Here is a 16,485-nt window from a genome sequence, read left to right on the forward strand (position 1 = left end):
GCCAGCGTGCAGGGGAGGTCGATCGGGAGCTTTCAGGAGGGTGGCTAACTCGGGAAAGCAAGGAGGTTTGCATTATTTTCAGCTGCCTTTGGCCTTGGATCTGTCTTCATATTTGTTTTTTTGATAATCAACGTTTTTAGCAGTTGAGTGAATATGTCAAAACTTCTGGGACTGTTTGGGGCACAAGGAAACACAGGCTTTAGGGATGAATGTGGCCAGCACAGTAATCGATTTATTTCACTGCTTGAGATGTTATGCTAGAATGAAAACAGCTTTTTAATTGTTAACATCTAGTCAGAGGATGTGGTGCAGCTGACAAAACGTCCTTTTAAACTAGTTTCAGCCTGAGTATCATCTCATGATAATTGTCTTTGAAGAATTACAGCTCTGCTTTTTTTTTTTAATCACAGAATTTTTCTGTCATTCCCTTCCCACTAGGGTTATATGCTTGTGGCTCAGTCACATTCCCTTTGGTAATAACTAATGAGGAATTCAGTTAAGCAGCTGGGAAGGTTTGACCTGGAAGTTGGGCTATCCTCAATGGTTATTTCCTTTTGTGCTCTTTTCTTTCTAGTATTTTATAGCCAGACCTTTTGAGTGAGTTGGATTAGGTGACTTTGGTCACTGAGTCCAGTGATACTAGGACCCTTAACTGGAACTTTGCTAGGGGCTTTTAGAAACACTGTCCCATCTGTTCCTTACAGCCCTGCAAGGTGGGTTTTCTTTTTTGAGATGGAGTCTCACTGTCACCAGGCTGGAGTGCAGTGGCACAATCTCGGTTCACTGCAACTTCTGCCTCCTGGGTTCAAGCGATTCCCCTGCCTCAGCTACCTGAGTAGCTGGGACTATAGGCGCATGCCACCATGCCTGGCTAATTTTTTGTATTTTAGTAGAGACGGGGTTTCACCATGCTGGCCAGGATGGTCTGGATCTCCTGACCTTGTGATCCACCACCTCAGCTTCCCAAAGTGCTGGGATTACAGGCATGAGCCACTGCACCCGGCTGCAAGGTGGGTTTTATTAATGCCCATCTGCAGGAGCAGAAATGAGCAATGAGAACAAACTTGTGCAGGCTCACGTAGCTGGACAGTTGACAAGTCGGGAAGAGAATGGAGTCACTGTGGAAAGGGCTGTGAGGTCCCCCGGGCAGGCAAGGAAGCTGGCCCACAGGAGGGGCTGGACCAGGTTCATCAAATGAATAAATTAGTGCATGATGTTGAGTGGGTATGTTTAGAAAAAGCATTTGCTGTCTTTTTGCTTCAGGAGAAGTGAAAGTAGAGGCAGGAGATATGAGATAAAGAGAGATGATTATTCTAATTGATTATCGTGATCAAATGAGAAAACATAAGATAATATTACTTTGATAATGTGAAAATACCGTTACACTATGTAGGGTTTTACTATGGGTTCTTTAATCATTTCTAATTCAGTTTACAGTAAAATCAATCAAAAGCAGCCTCTGAATGGAATCAGGTGCAGAATAATACAGACATTATTTCTGTCTACATAACGGTCTCACAAATTTGTTTTTTAATAGTAATATATGCATGCATTTATCTGTATGCATGTGTATATAAGGCAGAGAGAACATTCTGAACAGATGCGCACCACAGTTATAAGAGTTGTTACTTGTGGAGGGGAACTCTCGCTTTAAAACAAAGCCAGATGTGGTTGCATGCACCTGTAGTCCTAGCTACTCAGGAGACTGAGATGAGAGGATTACCTGAGCCCAAGAGTTCAAGGCTGCAGTGAGCTAGAATCCCACCATGGCACTACCGCCGACACTACAGAGCGAGATTGTCTCTTAAAAAATCAAAGTCCATAGGCCGGGCACAGTGGCTCATGCCTGTAATCACAGCACTTTGGGAGGCTGAGGTGGGTGGATCACAAGGTCAAGAGATCGAGACCATCCTGGTCAACATGGTGAAACCCTGTCTCTACTAAAAATACAAAAAATTAGCTGGGCATGGTGGCGCGTGCCTGTAATCCCAGCTACTCAGGAGGCTGAGGCAGGAGAATTGCCTGAACCCAGGAGGCGGAGGTTGTGGTGAGCCGAGATCGCGCCATTGCCCTCCAGCCTGGGTAACAAGGGTGAAACTCCGTCTCAAAAAAAAAAAAAAAAAAAATCAAAGTCCAGCAAGAAGATAGATACACGTTGTTTCTATGAATAATAGCTTTTAAAAAGAAAACCAGTAAGGAAGGGAGATCAATTCAGATAATGGAATTGATAGGAACAAGACAAAACCACTTCCCCCTTCTGTGAGGGTGGACTGTGCTCTACCAGAGAAGCTACTCAGCTTTGAAATACAGCATCATAGGTTGGCCTGTGTAGCTTTTGACTATGAAGTGTCCAGAAGAGAAAGCATCAGTACAATAAAATCAGATTCTCATGGTGACTTAAATTCACATTTTGTATTTTTCCAGAATGCTTTCATAATGTCTTTGTATTCATTAAAACTAAAACAAACGTCCTGGCACCCAGGCCGACAGGTGGGAACAGTGTCACCTTATTTGAACTTAATTTATCAGCCTTTGACAAGCACCTTATAACCAGTTTCCTCAAGGGGTGACAAAATGACATTGCACTTCAAAGGTGCTTTAAAAACTTCTTTTTCCCAGAGCTAATCTGCATGTCACCATTCTCCAGAGTACATTGAAAATCCCCTACAGGAAAGTGCTGATAACACTGTGCACAGAAAACACTCCTGGCTGGTGGCGCTGGGGACTGCTGCTTAAAGTCAGAGCCGTTGGGTTGAATTTCGAGAAAAGGATTGAGGGTATTGACTTCAGGGACCTCCCAGGGAATGAATGTGATTGGTTTTAACTCCATGTTTTATGGCAGGCTACATAGTTAATACTGATTAAAAGCAAGCCTGGGTTCTCAGAGATAAATGGCTGGACACAGTGACTCTTTATACTTTGAGGGGCACTGTGAAGAGCCTTATCTCCTGATTGGTCTTGCACACTTACTCTCCTGATGAGCACCCACCTCTTCTTCTGGGGTGCAAACCACGTATGCCAACTGGAGGGCTGAGTTCCATCCGTGAAACCCTTGAAACATACGTACTATGAAATACAAAAATGTATAGAAAACTCAAGATGATTAACAAAGTTCATATTGGACACTCCTTGGAGGTCTAAATTGGTGGTGCCCCTCCTGGGCCTAATTTATAAGCAGCATCTCTCCTTTGAGACATCACTTAAGGGTCAGTAGTTGGGATATGGAGATGTTGGGGTACAGCTGTCAGCCTCTCACATCCAGCCAGAGGCCCAGGGTCAGCATCTGAAAACCGTCTCCACTTCCTCTCTGAGCCAGGACCACCTCCTCCCAACAGTCGGTGTATGGTAGAGCCTGGTGGCAGGTGCCGTCAGGCAAGCACGTTAGCATCAGAGGCATTAGTGACATTTCATATGGATCTTATGGAATAGGTTGATTTTATTTTCATTTTTACCCTACCCATTTGGAGGTGGAGAATCGAGCCTGTTTGGTTTTGTTTTGTCTTTCCAACCGTCTTTTTTGTTTTGCCTTCCTTCCTGCCTAGAAATATTCATTCGTTTTTTCACTCGTTCATTCATTCATTCATTCATTTTTTTTTTGACACAGGTTCTCGCTCTGTTGCCCAGGCTGGAGTGCAGTAGCACAGTCTCAGCTCACTGCAGCCTTGACCTCCTGGGCTCAGGTGATTCTCCTGTCTCAGCCTCCTGGGTAGCTGGCATTCCAGGTGCGTGCCTCCACACCTGGCTAATTTTTTAATAGAGCTAGTGTTTAGCCATGTTGCCCAGGCTGGTCTCAGATTCCTGGGGCTCAAGCAGTCCTCCCATTTTGGTCTAGGATTACAGGCATGAGCCACCACACACAGCCCATTTATTTATTTTCTTAAGCCAGATAGAATCTAAACAGATACAGACCCTGGAGAAGAAATCCTATTCAGGCTCAGTAATAGGATTTTCCATGCATTCCTCCCCAATCTTGACCCACTGGTGGAGGTCCCTGAGTTCACAGAGCCCAGGCCAAGAGCCCTGGAAACGCCTCTGCACATCAGCTGCCTAATTGCCTCTCCACGCTGGGCACCATCAGGTCTCTTCCTCAGTCTCAGAGCTGAGCTGATATCCAGCCATCAAAGCCAAGGCTGGGAGACACTCTGACTAGAGTAATACTACCAGTAATGCAGTTCACCTGTGTCACCTCAAATTTTCTAGTAGCCATGTTTTCTTAAAGTAAAAAGAAACAGATCAAATGCATTTTAATAATATGTGCTATTGAACCCAATATATCCAAAATATTATCTATTCTAACATGCAATCAGTATTAAAGTGACCTAAATAGTTCACTTTATATTTATTTTTTTGGCTAGTCTTTGAAATCCCGTGTGTATTTTATTTACACTTACAGCACATCTCAAATTGGACTGGCTACATGGAGTGCTCTGTAGCCCCATGTTGGGGGGTCCCCATGTGGCGACCAGCTACCATGTTAGATAGCCCAGGCCTGGCGTCTGTGTTGAGGGCCCTGACACCTCTTTTGGATTCGTCCATCACACGCATCATGGTCACCTCTCACACGCAACTCTGACCTTCCCAACCCAGAATAAGAACTCTTCTCTCTCTGCCTGCCAGTCTCCTCCTTTTCACATCTGCATTTTAATCTGCTGATGAAGATGAGTAAAATCCTGCGCGACCATTTCATTCAGTTTCTCTATCCCCTGTGGTTAATTTGCTTTTCTCAAAAATGTATCTTTACTTGATGAAAAGAAATTCAACAACTGCTTTCTTTGCTGCGCCAGGCTTCTTGGCTGTTCTGGGCCTTATATGGGGTTAGTGTCCTCAGATTATCTTGAAATCCTCAAACATTCGAACTACTGGGACTTGACTGTACAGTTTTCTTACTCAGATCTACAGCATGTGGAAAGTTGAGAGCCAGCCATGCCATCACCTCCTGGTATTCTCCCTTGTGGGTTTAAGGAAGCGGCATCTTACATCCTTTGGCTTAGAATTCCCCAGAGCACGTTCTAAGGCCTTGTTTCTGTACCTGCTTTAATTACGGTTTCTTCTCCAGTGTACATTCCTGATGAGTGGGAGGTGGCTCGGGAGAAGATCACCATGAGCCGGGAGCTTGGGCAGGGGTCGTTTGGGATGGTCTATGAAGGAGTTGCCAAGGGTGTGGTGAAAGATGAACCCGAAACCAGAGTGGCCATTAAAACGGTGAACGAGGCCGCAAGCATGCGTGAGAGGATCGAGTTTCTCAACGAGGCTTCTGTGATGAAGGAGTTCAATTGTCACCATGTGGTAAGAGAATGTTCCTGAAAGGCCAAAATGCAGCACAGGGAGAGTCTCACATAAGCCCCCCCACCCGTGTGTTCTTTCTTGGCTCCACCCGTGGGTTTGGCGTCTTGCCTTGGCCTTCTGGATAGGTACCCCATTGCCTCACTGTTACCTTTAGACCCCTCTGCTCAGACCAGGCCACGGCACCACAGAGACAGTTCCAGACAACACAGGCACCAGCAAGGGCCACCCTGACCCTCTGAGTCTTTGTCTTTTTGATTCCTCCCAGGTGAGGTTGCTGGGCGTGGTGTCCCAGGGCCAGCCAACACTGGTCATCATGGAACTGATGACACGGGGCGATCTCAAGAGTTATCTCCGGTCTCTGAGGCCAGAAACGGAGGTCAGTTTCGATTTCCATTAATGTTGCATGTTGCCTTCTGCTCTCCTTCCTTCAGAACCTCCCTGCAAGAAGATGCTGTGTCTTTAAATCAGTTTGCTTTTCAGCGCCCAGTGTTTCTCACTGCATGCTTGGTTATAGGTCATTTATGCAAAGGATTTCCCCAACTAGAGTCCGACTCTGATCTTCGTGAGGGGAATTTCCTGTTCCTTGGATCCCCTCTGCGCCTTTGTTCCTCCAGTCCCCTCCCCATATCAGTGTCCACCTGCCAGGCCAGGCCAGTGCCACTCCCTCCCCGAAGCGTTCTTGCCCCAGTCGGGTAACCATCTCCTCTGCCAACTCCTCAATGCCCTTGACTCAGGTCCTTTCGTGCGTTCTCTCAGTGTGTTGTGTTGTGGTGGTGTTGGAGTGTGACCCCCCTCTACCCTGTTGTGTTGAGCTTTTCATCTCAGTCCAAGCATGTGGCTCAGGGCTGCATTTGTGGCAGACACTCTGTCAGTATATACATATTAAACTTCAAGATTAGGTTGCCTGGATTCTTGCCCTTGTATCTGGGAAGTTCCTGGGTGATTTCCCACTGAGCTCTGTGCACAAGATGGTCACTCATTCATAACCCCCCCGTCCCCCCCCCCACACCCCCGTTCCTACACACACACCCTCTTCCTTCCCGGGCACTGTTGGCAGCCCTTGCCTTTGCAACTGGGAATCTGGCTTCCTCAGACTCTACGTCCACGTTTCAGGATTGATCAGAGTTACTGTCTTGCTTGTGCTTGTGAATGAATGATCCCACCTCAGCTGCAGGATTTCTGCTTAGTTTCCTAAAATTTCACTTCAGGTTATGAGCTTCAAATTCTAAACCTGCTAAAGTCCTGTGCAATTTTTCATGAGTCACTGTGGTGTCTCCCTGCTCTGTAGTATTAATCCACAGGCCAGCTTTTTAACATGTGGGCGTGACTTGTGAGTAATTAATTCTACAAATAAACTGGTAGGTAAATGCTGAGAAATAAAGCCAGCAACAACTGCGTTTTCATTTGGTTGCCTCTGTGGATCTGATGTCCTCCTCTGACCCTGACTTTGCTACTTGTGGGGTAAGCAGTGTGTCTGCTTAATCCTTAGAAGCAGTCACTTCCCCTTTGGAAATTCTTTTGCCGTTCTTCGTTTGGGATTAATTTTTTTTTTAATGTTCTTTTAATCGGCAACTTAATCATCTCCCAAGTGTCAGTTTCTTAATTTTAGTTCCAAGCACCTGTTGACATATGACTTCATTTATTTATAGCACATGGTGTTTGGGGTTCTGTGAGAGCCACAAGGCCAAGTGTGGACTGGGCTCCAAGTAGGGTGGCTTACAACACTCCCACCCTCTGCTCCACCAAGTATTGGTCCCCAGCACCCCTGGGTGTTCGTGCCTCTTCCTGGTTCACTTTATTTTTATTTATTTATTTATGTTGAGATGGAGTTTTGCTCTGTTGCTCAGGCTGGGGTGCAGTGGTGTGATCTCAGCTCACCGCGACCTCTGCCACCCCGATTTAAGTGCTCCTGCCTTAGTCTCCTGAGTAGCTGGGATTATAGACATGCACCTCCATCCCCACCTAATTTTTGTATTTTTAGTAGAAACAGGGTTTCACCACGTTGGCCAGGCTGGTCTCAAACTCCTGACCTCAGGTGATCCACCCACCTCTACCTCCCAAAGTGCTGGAGTTATAGGTGTGCGTCACCACCCCCAGCTATTAGCTGACTTTAATACAGAAGCCAGCATGAATGAGGAAAGCTTGATGAAACAGGTGACTGGAGACTTAGCAGAGTATCTCTCGCCAGCATCATTTTCGGCACCTCTGAAAAGTCCGAAACTCACTCCCTTCCTTCCCAGTTTCACACACACAGAAAATATTCAGAACACATGGTCTTGGTCCTGGCTGCCTGTGGTCCTCAGACAGTGCTACAGGTTCCTGGGCCTCAGTGTCCTCAATATAAAATAAGAGGATGGGACAAGATGACTACTTAAGTCCTTAAATCCCTTTCAGAACTAAAATTCACCTTCAGATGGGTCAGATTTAAATTTTCTCTATCTCATGTCAAGTATAAAATGTGTGTGCTTACCCTGCAGTTTCATTATATTCTTTTTTTTTTTTGAGATGGAGTCTTGCTCTGTTGCCCAGGCTAGAGTGGAGTGGCTCAACCTTGGCCCACTGTAACCTCCGCCTCTCAGGTTCAAGCGATTCTCCTACCTCAGCCTCCCAAATAGCTGGGATTACAGGTGTGTGCCACCACACCCAGCTAATTTTTATATTTTTAGTAGAGACAGGGCTTCCCCATGTTGGCCAGGCTGGTCTCAAACTCCCGACCTCAGGTGATCCGCCAAACTTGGACTCCCAAAGTATTGGGATTACAGACGTGAGCCACCGCGCCTGGCCTTTAAATAATCTTTGCCATACCCAAAGTAGAAAAGGCTGGTCCTAGAGAGTGCGAATTGGTGTTTCCCTCAGCAGCTCTGTGATGTGGTCAGGGAGAGGGTGCAGATAAGCTTGCAGGGAGTGAGCAGGTGCCGTGCTCTCCATGACGGTTTGTGCCTTCCCAGCAAGACCTGGTTTCTTAGCATGAACAACCCTTGGTGCCCAGATTGAACTAAGATGATCTGCAAACCTTGAAAGAAATTGGCATGGAAAAAAATTCCAAAATTCTCATGTGAATTTTTTTTTTAATCTCCAACAGAATAATCCGGTCCTAGCACCTCCAAGCCTAAGCAAGATGATTCAGATGTCTGGGGAGATTGCAGACGGCATGGCATACCTCAACGCCAACAAGTTCGTCCACAGAGACCTTGCCGCCCGGAACTGCATGGTTGCCGAAGATTTCACAGTCAAGATTGGAGGTGTGTCCTTAGCTTTCCAGATCTGAGCAAGAACTAAACTTACTGGACCTTGTTGTTTTGAGGTCCTTGTTGGCATTCATCTGCCCCTGGAGAGGTTTTCTAATGTGTGCCTTGAGTGCGGGCACTCTCTTGTTGGGAATGATGTCATTGTCTCCAGTTGATGGTCACATACCTGGCATAGTTGGTCCCAGTGCTAATAGCTCATGGACACGGTGGTTCAGGTCCTGGGCATGGTCCCTGAGGCTGCCTCTCCTGACAGTTGAGGCATTTCTCGGTAGAACACTTCTTTGCATTGGTTACAGAAATAATCAAGACCAGCCGGGCGCAGTGGCTCACGCCTTTAATCCCAGCACTTTGGGAGGCCGAGGCAAGTGGATCATGAGGTCAAGAGATCGAGACCATCCTGGTCAACAAGGTGAAATCCCGTCTCTACTAAAAAAAAAAAAAAAAATACAAAAATTAGCTGGGCATGGTGGTGCATGCCTGTAGTCCCAGCTACTCAGGAGGCTGAGGCAGGAGAATTCCTTGAACCCAGGAGGCGGAGGTTGCAGTGAGCTGAGATCGTGCCATTGCACTCTGGTCTGGGTAACAACAACAAGACTCCGTCTCAAAAAAAAAAAAAAGAAAGAAAGAATCAAGACAGCGTCTTCAGATTTGGACTTGGGAATAAAACTCACTGTCCAACCGTGCATTCATCCCTCCGATTTTCCTAGCTTCTAAGGAGCAATGGTCTCTCCTTCCAGGGGTCCACGTTGTTTTCTAAGAGGCAAGCGGCTCTAATGATGAAGCCCCTGCATGGAGCAGGAGCAGTGGCAGGAGCTGGCATGGCAGTCCCTTAGGTGAGGCGTGATCACTGCTCACCGTATTTCACAGCCGGGGTGGCCAGCCTCCAAGCTCTGGACTGCTCTCCCCCAACACTTACTGTCCTGCCCTTAGCTCAGCAGCCTACTGCTTAGACAGCCTTGCTGCCACCACCCACTCTCACACCAGAAAAGGGTTGGACTAAATTTCTGGCAAAGGTTAAGACCCACTTCAGCCTTTAGGCTTGTGTTTTTACTTTGGTCTTTTAATCTGCCTAATGAAGACACACATAACATCAGGGTGCTCAGGAAACCACCTGGTTTTACCAGGATTCTCATCTTCCCACTGTGATATGATGATAGTTTAGAAAAAACCAAATATTTACCCTGAGAAACTGCAGGGGAGGTTTCATATCCAAAGGAAGCTATTTCAAATGACCTCTGAGTCTAGTTCTTGAACTGTCTATTCTGGAAGTGTTTACCTTCCTTTGGTAACATAATTTTTTCCTTTAGTGGCGATTTTTGAATGAAATGTTTTGGCCCTTGAGTGACTAATGAGAATCTTTTAGAGAATGGTTTTTTCTGGTTGTTGTTTTTTTTATTTTTTGAGACAGAGTTGAGCTCTTTTTGCCCAAGCTGGAGTGCAGTGGCATGGTCTCAGCTCACTGCAACCTCTGCCTCCTGGGTTCAAGCGATTCTCCTGCCTCAGCCTCCTGAGTAGCTGGGATTACAGGCACGTGCCACCATGCCCAGCGAATTTTTTAGATTTTTAGTTGAAACGGGGTGTCACGTTAGCCAAGTTGGTCTCAAACTCCTGACCTCAGGTGACTCACCCACCTCAGGCTCCCAAAATGCTGGATTACAGGCATGAACCACCACACCCGGCTGAGAATGGTTTCTAAAGTAGGGGTGCGTCGTCCTTTTTTCCCCTCCATAGGAGCTAAAGGTATTGAAATAGCCATATCCCAGAGCCCACATCCCTCTATCATCAGAGTTTCTTGTTCAGGATCCACCAGTGTGTCCCTAGGTTTGGCCCGTTGAGGTGTCCTCACATTTGGGGCCCTGTGAAGCTGGGCAGCCCTCAGAGAAGGAATAGAGTCCCGTCCTGCCCCAGGGTTCCCGGGGAAGAGCTGCCCGAATCTTGGCTGGGCTTCCTTTGTGCACCCAGCTGGCTCCTCCTTCCCTCTCTGTAGAACTCAGATCGTCCCCATGGAAATGCTAGCCAGCTCCCCTTTCCCAGCGCAGGGGAGAGCACAGGGACTGGGGAGCCAGATGGGCCAGTTCTGCCACTAATGGATGGGAGACTTGGGGCAGGTGCCTGACATCCAGGAGCCTCAATTTCTTCACCTTGGAAATAGGGGTGATAATGTCGCAGACCCCTTGGGATTGTGAGAAGAACTTGGTGCAGGAAAGCAGTAGCACGTGCCTGGCACAGGGCAGGGCCTCTACAGATGGTAGTTCCTGTCTGCATCTTCCTTCCCACCCTCCTGGCACACGGGAGGAACTCAGTTTCTCCCTCTTTGCATCACATGGGGAGTGGTGTCTTTTGTGCCAATTGCCATTTTAAATTCAAATTGGTAGGGATCATGTTTGCTGTTGAACCGTGTGGCATATTTATAGTGATTTTTCTTTTTTAATCATGGTTTTTCTTCCTAGAATTTAGAGTTTTCATTTGTGCTGAGGAAGATCATTTGTGTTTTTTAGGATTCTTTCTTTTCCACCTTGTGCAAGTAAAGGTGAATTCCCCATTTGCATGTCATTGGATTAATTACAGATAACACTTTCGCACTTCATTCTTCACGAGGGTTTTGAGATGTTTTTCCCATGCCCAGTGTCTCATGGATGACAACTATGACCAGTAATTTTACCAGAGCCAGCTTGAGGGCCCTTTGCATAGCACAAGTAAATTATGTTGGTTCAAGTCCAAAGAACTGTTCTCTGGATTTGCTTTTGTGGCCTTACCTCCTTGTGGCACGAGTTAGAGGCATAAATGAGCATTTTAAAGTAGAGCAGCCCTTTCTCCTGGGAAGGAGAATGGAAGAGTTCATGTAAGAAAAGGTTGTATGATTGAGTGCAGAATCAAAATCTGACAAAGCAGCAATAATTTAGGATTATAAAGCGAGCCTGCCATCAAACATAATTATGTGACATCTTCTGGAGACATGGAAAATAGAAGAAATTTTCAAAAATGAGTGGGAGTATTATGTTGAAAAATAGTATTGAGTAATAGCTTCAGGGGCCTCGTAAATAGCGCCTCTTCGGCATCTTACCGGGTACTTTTGTCATTATGAACTGTTACTCTGAATATTTTCCCCCTTATTAAGCAGTGAAATTATTTACTTTTCTCTAATGATGAGGCAGTGCTACCAAGTAAATAAGCATCTGTACTCTCCTATTTGGTCAGGTTTTAAAACCATGTATAAATGACTGTCGATCTCTGCAGTACTACGTATTTTCATAAATCATGGGACTAATTTTTACACTGCCTGTTTTTACTTTTATTTTCAAGACAAGGTCTCACTGTCACCCCAGCTGGAGTGCAGTGTTGTGATCATGGCTCACTGCAGCCTCGACCTCCAGAATTCCAGTGATTCTTCCACCTTAGCCTCCCAGGTAGCTAGGACTACGGGCGCACACCACCACTCACACCTGGCGATGTTTTTATGTTATACAGGCAGGGTCTTGCTGTGTTGCCCAGGCCGATCTTGAATTCCTGGGCCCAAGTGATCCTCCTGCCATGGCCTCCCAAAGTGCTGGGATTACAGGTGTTGAGTTGCTGCACTCAGCCTGCCTCTCATTTTAAATGGAATAAAGGAATTAATTTCTTAAGGGAATCAGATTATAAATGTATTAAAGGTGGTGATTGCATGGTATTTGCTTGTCATGTGACTAATCATCCCTTACCGTCTCTGCCTTATAAAACTGCAAACCCTGCTGTTTGGCCACCTTAAAGTGGGGTGTGTCTGTGTCTTGCCTTGTGTCTGTCCACACGTAATGAGTGTAGGGTCCTCTGCAGCGGCAGTAGTGGCGCCTGCTCCAGCATGTGACTCTGCACCCTCTCTTCCCCTTACAGATTTTGGTATGACACGAGATATCTATGAGACAGACTATTACCGGAAAGGAGGGAAGGGGCTGCTGCCTGTGCGCTGGATGTCTCCCGAGTCCCTCAAGGATGGAGTCTTCACCACTCACTCGGATGTCTGGTATGAGAGCCTTTACTGCAGTGCCCACCTGGGGCCCCCAGGCCTCCGCACATCCCGCCAGCTCAGTCTCCAGGGCTTTGGCTTTCTCTGTTCATTCTTAGCTCAGTGTTGTGTGAGCCGCACTCCTTCAACATTGAGGTGTTCTCGTTATCACTGGGCAAGCTAAGGGCAGAAAGGCATTTGTGGAACTCTAAAGAAATTGTGGGACCGACATTTCTGTCTTCAGCTTATCAGTATGTTTCCAGGGGCTGGGATGTGCCAGAAGCTGTCACCTCTTTTTGTTTCTCTCCTGCCTTCTTTCTTTTTTCCTCTTTCTCAGTAAACAGACCTCTCTCTCTGCCTCACCTAATCTCACCTTCAGATTGTAGACAGTGCTTTATCGAGACCCAAAGCTTATGAGTCCTGATGGTGTTTTCCTGTTGGTTCCATCTGCTGCCTGTCTTTCAGTGGGCATCTACCATTGTTGACCCAGGATGGTTATGGGAAGCAAGACGTCTCCCTTAATTGTAAACAGCGTCTTCCGGTGGGAGCTCATCAGCCTTGGGATTGGAGGCTTCTCCAATTATTTATTGGTGGTATTATTTATTGTGGTTCCTCGGCAACACTATGGAGAAGAGGTCAGGTTCTTAAATACAACTGAGGTTCTTGGCAGACTGAGGCCCTGGCACAGGCACCTTCTAGAATGTCAGCTAGTGTCTTCGCTTTCCTCTGGGGAGTCCCGTTGCTATTGTTACAGAAATGGTAGTTGTTTACTCCAACTGTCTGGATGACCGAATAGAGGAACTATGTCAATAGGGACTGACATTTTTTTTTAACCTCATAAACCTTTCACAGTTCAAGGGCCTTGGATCTTACTTTGAAGACAGGTGCACATGGGAAACAGCATTTGAATATGGCCTGGCAAAGCGTGCTTGCTTCTCGAGTTCAAGTCTGAGATCTGTTTTGCAGTCAGCTTGTCCAAGATGGTTATCTCTTTACTGTCAGATCAAAGTGTTCTGCACAATTTTTAAGAGATTGGGATCGTGGGGAGAGGGCAAGCCTGGGTACGTGCATGCATCTGTGTATTCTAGGTTTCATGCCTGCAAGACCTTGGAGCTCAGCTTGTAGTATAATAAAATAGAAAACTATAAAGCCAGGGAGAACAGAGGCAGGACAGGATGATAACGTGTTGTGAATATCTCACAGGTGAAGTTTACTCAAATTCTGGCTAGCAGTTACTGCTACAAGCAGCAACAAAGGGACCTACAGGGTGTTCAATACCAGTTTCTTTCCATTTGACTACATAACTACTATGAACCAATATGAAAAGATCTGTGTAAACATGAATGGGCATTTGATAGTCATTCCATGACATGCTCAGGCATTGACAGTGCTTCAGGTTTATTTTAACACAGGTTTTAAGGATCACACAGGTCAGGAGGGCTAGGACACTGGAGTAGGTTTCTCAGCTGTCCAGGCTCTAAACTAAAGCTGTTCCTCTCAAAAGAATGGAAGTGATTTTAGATTGTGTTCAGCAGCACAGAGCAGTGATTCCTGGATAGCTGAAATCTAGAAAGAAACAGAGAATATTGACTTTGTAGAAGAGACCCCAGAATTTTAGGATTTGGGAAGTATCCATGCGGTCAGGCCCAGTCCCCAAATGGCACCCACAGCATCTTTGACAGCCGGTGGTTGAGCTTCTGCTGTTTCTAGGGACTCCACGTTCACATCCCCGCAAAGGCAGGCCAGCCTCATGCTTTAGACGTCCTTGTTCTTAGCAAGTTGCTGGTGTTCTGCTTCCATCAGCCTCTCTGTGACACCCACTGGACCTTCTGTCTGTAACACAATTGCATACCTTGCTCTGTTCTTGATAGACAGGTCTTGGAGACATCTAAGGAAGTGTGTGTGTTTTCTAGCCAGAACATCTCCAGGTTCCTGCTGTCTTCCAAGACTTCATTCCCAGGCCCTTGGGCACTGTGGCTGCTCTCCCTGCAGCTCCCTGTAGTGCCATGTTCCTCTGAAATGACAAAGGTGCCCTCTAGGCACAGAGGAAACCAGGCAAAGGACCAGGGAGCTGCACCCCACAGCCTAGAGAGCCGTGCCCTTCTCCTGAGCATCTGGATCACCCTACACATCATCTTTATTTCTTATTAGGAAGCTTTCCAGATAGTCACAAATAGCCCAGGTCATTTGCTTCTTTCATGGCTAATTACCATCTGTGGGGAATGTGGATTTCTCTGTAGGTTTTAATTTGCTGGTGAATGGGCCATTGCCACTATCCCCTCCTAGTGTGGGGAACTGTAGTTACTGAATGCTGCCTCCAGCCAGCACGGATGTGGCAGGGGACTCATAGCAGCGGGTTTGCTCCCTAGGAAAACAACCTCAGTGTTCCTAATTAGAAAGGGCTTTACACAGACATTTATCTAATGTTTGAAGATTAAACCCGTCTATGAAATAGGAGACTTGATTTTATATGAAGGCATGAATAGCCAAAACCACACAGTAAAGTTCCTGCTTTGAAAAACACAGAGGTGTTGCCTATTCTCAGTGCCTCTGACCGGCTGTGTGGCCTTGGTCGAATCTCAGAGCTCCCCTGGGCTTTGGTTGCTCTATCTGTAAGGCGAGATCTGTCTAGGGATGTCTGTGGTACCTGAATAGATGTTTAAATGGCTCCTGTAGCAACTGGTATTGGGTAGAGATGGTTCTGTATCCACACCTTGCTGTTGTCACATTAAGGATGAAGGATGAGACTCCAGCACTCGGTGGCCCTTAGTGACAGGTGATGCTGACCTCAGATAAGAGTTGCTCAGGGGATAGCCTTGGCGGTTCAACTCGACAAGCATTTGTGGAGATCTGGGTCTTCTACCTCCTGCACTGTTGCCTGTGTGAGATGATAAGGCTCTCGGGGTGTGGAAGATGCAGGGATGATGATGTTGATGATGTCCTTTCGCGGACCATCATCCTGCTCCTCGAAATTAAAAGTCTTGTGGAGAAGAGGAAGTGATCCTGACAGTTTGGGGTTGTAGAAGCCTTCGCAGAAGAGATGAGGTCATGTGAGCAGCACCCTGAGTATAGATTGTCACAAAAGGAGCACTAGGAAGGGGATGATTCCTAGCAGTGGGGATGCTGGGTGGGCATGGCAGAGGGGAACGCCTGCTGTAGGTGGGGTTGGTGGGGTTTCGTTGGGGTACGTAGGCTGCAGAGAGATCAAGCCGGCCTCAGCTGTTGTGTTAGGGATTCTGGAATAATTCTGCAAGCCCTGTTAAGGTTTCTGAACTGGAGGGCGATCAGAGCTGTGCTTGAGGAAGTTTTTGTTCTCCAGAGTATACAGCTGCATTGAGCAAGGTGCTGGAGCCAAAGAGGAGAGGGGTGTGGCGGGCTAGGGAAGGAGGGTCCTCACACTGAGGGAGTGCTGGGGGACGGAAGGAGGGTGCCAGACCTTGGACAGATGTGAGCCTGAGTGGACAGGTCGCAGTGGGACACGGAGGAGGCTGAGGGCATGGGTGACAGCAGGTGCACTGCTTGGTTGGAATGGGCATCAGCTGGAGGGAAGCCGGAGGAAGAACAGGGCACAAATCAGAGTTGAGTGTGAGACACACACTTAAAATGGAGCACTTGGGCCTCGAGGGCCAGGGTGGGAGCCGTGCTGTGAGAACTGGCTGCCTGCAAGCCAGTGACACTGCCAGGAGAGGTGCCAGGGGCAAGAGAAGTGGGCCTGGGAGGAGCCACATCCTCTGTCCATTTCCCAGGCCAGCCTGCAGTCAGCAAAAGCAGAGAGCTAGTGATTGCGCCTTTTTTATCTGTAATCTTTTGTGGGAGAGCTAGTCATTTCCTGTGCCAAGCTGCATTTCAGACGTGAAGGTCCTACTGGTCCTGACATGCTGCCCGTGTGGCTGGGCTGGTTGTGGAAGGCAGAGCTTCCAGCACGAAGCTGGCCGAGAGCCCCTGCTCCCTGGCCCCAGGGCTCTAAGCTGC

At 47.1% G+C, this 16,485-nt stretch overlaps 1 protein-coding gene and 1 long non-coding RNA gene across 5 annotated transcripts in view; one reads left to right on the plus strand and one right to left on the minus strand.

Annotated features, from left to right (window-relative positions):
• Window positions 1-16,485, plus strand: part of IGF1R (insulin like growth factor 1 receptor) — a 495,490-nt gene that overhangs the window by 466,121 nt on the left and 12,884 nt on the right. For all 4 annotated transcript variants that reach the window (XM_078375984.1, XM_035303721.3, XM_017973274.4 and 1 more), the window contains 4 exons: window positions 5,057-5,286; window positions 5,552-5,662; window positions 8,369-8,528; window positions 12,402-12,531. In XM_078375984.1, the coding sequence (XP_078232110.1) occupies window positions 5,057-5,286; window positions 5,552-5,662; window positions 8,369-8,528; window positions 12,402-12,531 (631 nt within the window). The remainder of the gene's footprint in view (window positions 1-5,056; window positions 5,287-5,551; window positions 5,663-8,368; window positions 8,529-12,401; window positions 12,532-16,485) is intronic.
• LOC144582961 (uncharacterized) lies at window positions 13,895-14,316 on the minus strand. The gene is made up of 2 exons (XR_013536594.1): window positions 14,182-14,316; window positions 13,895-14,079 (listed from the first exon to the last, which is right to left on the minus strand). It is a non-coding gene; the product is annotated as an uncharacterized LOC144582961 (long non-coding RNA).

The sequence above is a fragment of the Callithrix jacchus genome, chromosome 6 (genome assembly GCF_049354715.1).
Source record: "Callithrix jacchus isolate 240 chromosome 6, calJac240_pri, whole genome shotgun sequence".
Taxonomy (NCBI): Eukaryota; Metazoa; Chordata; class Mammalia; order Primates; family Cebidae; genus Callithrix; species Callithrix jacchus.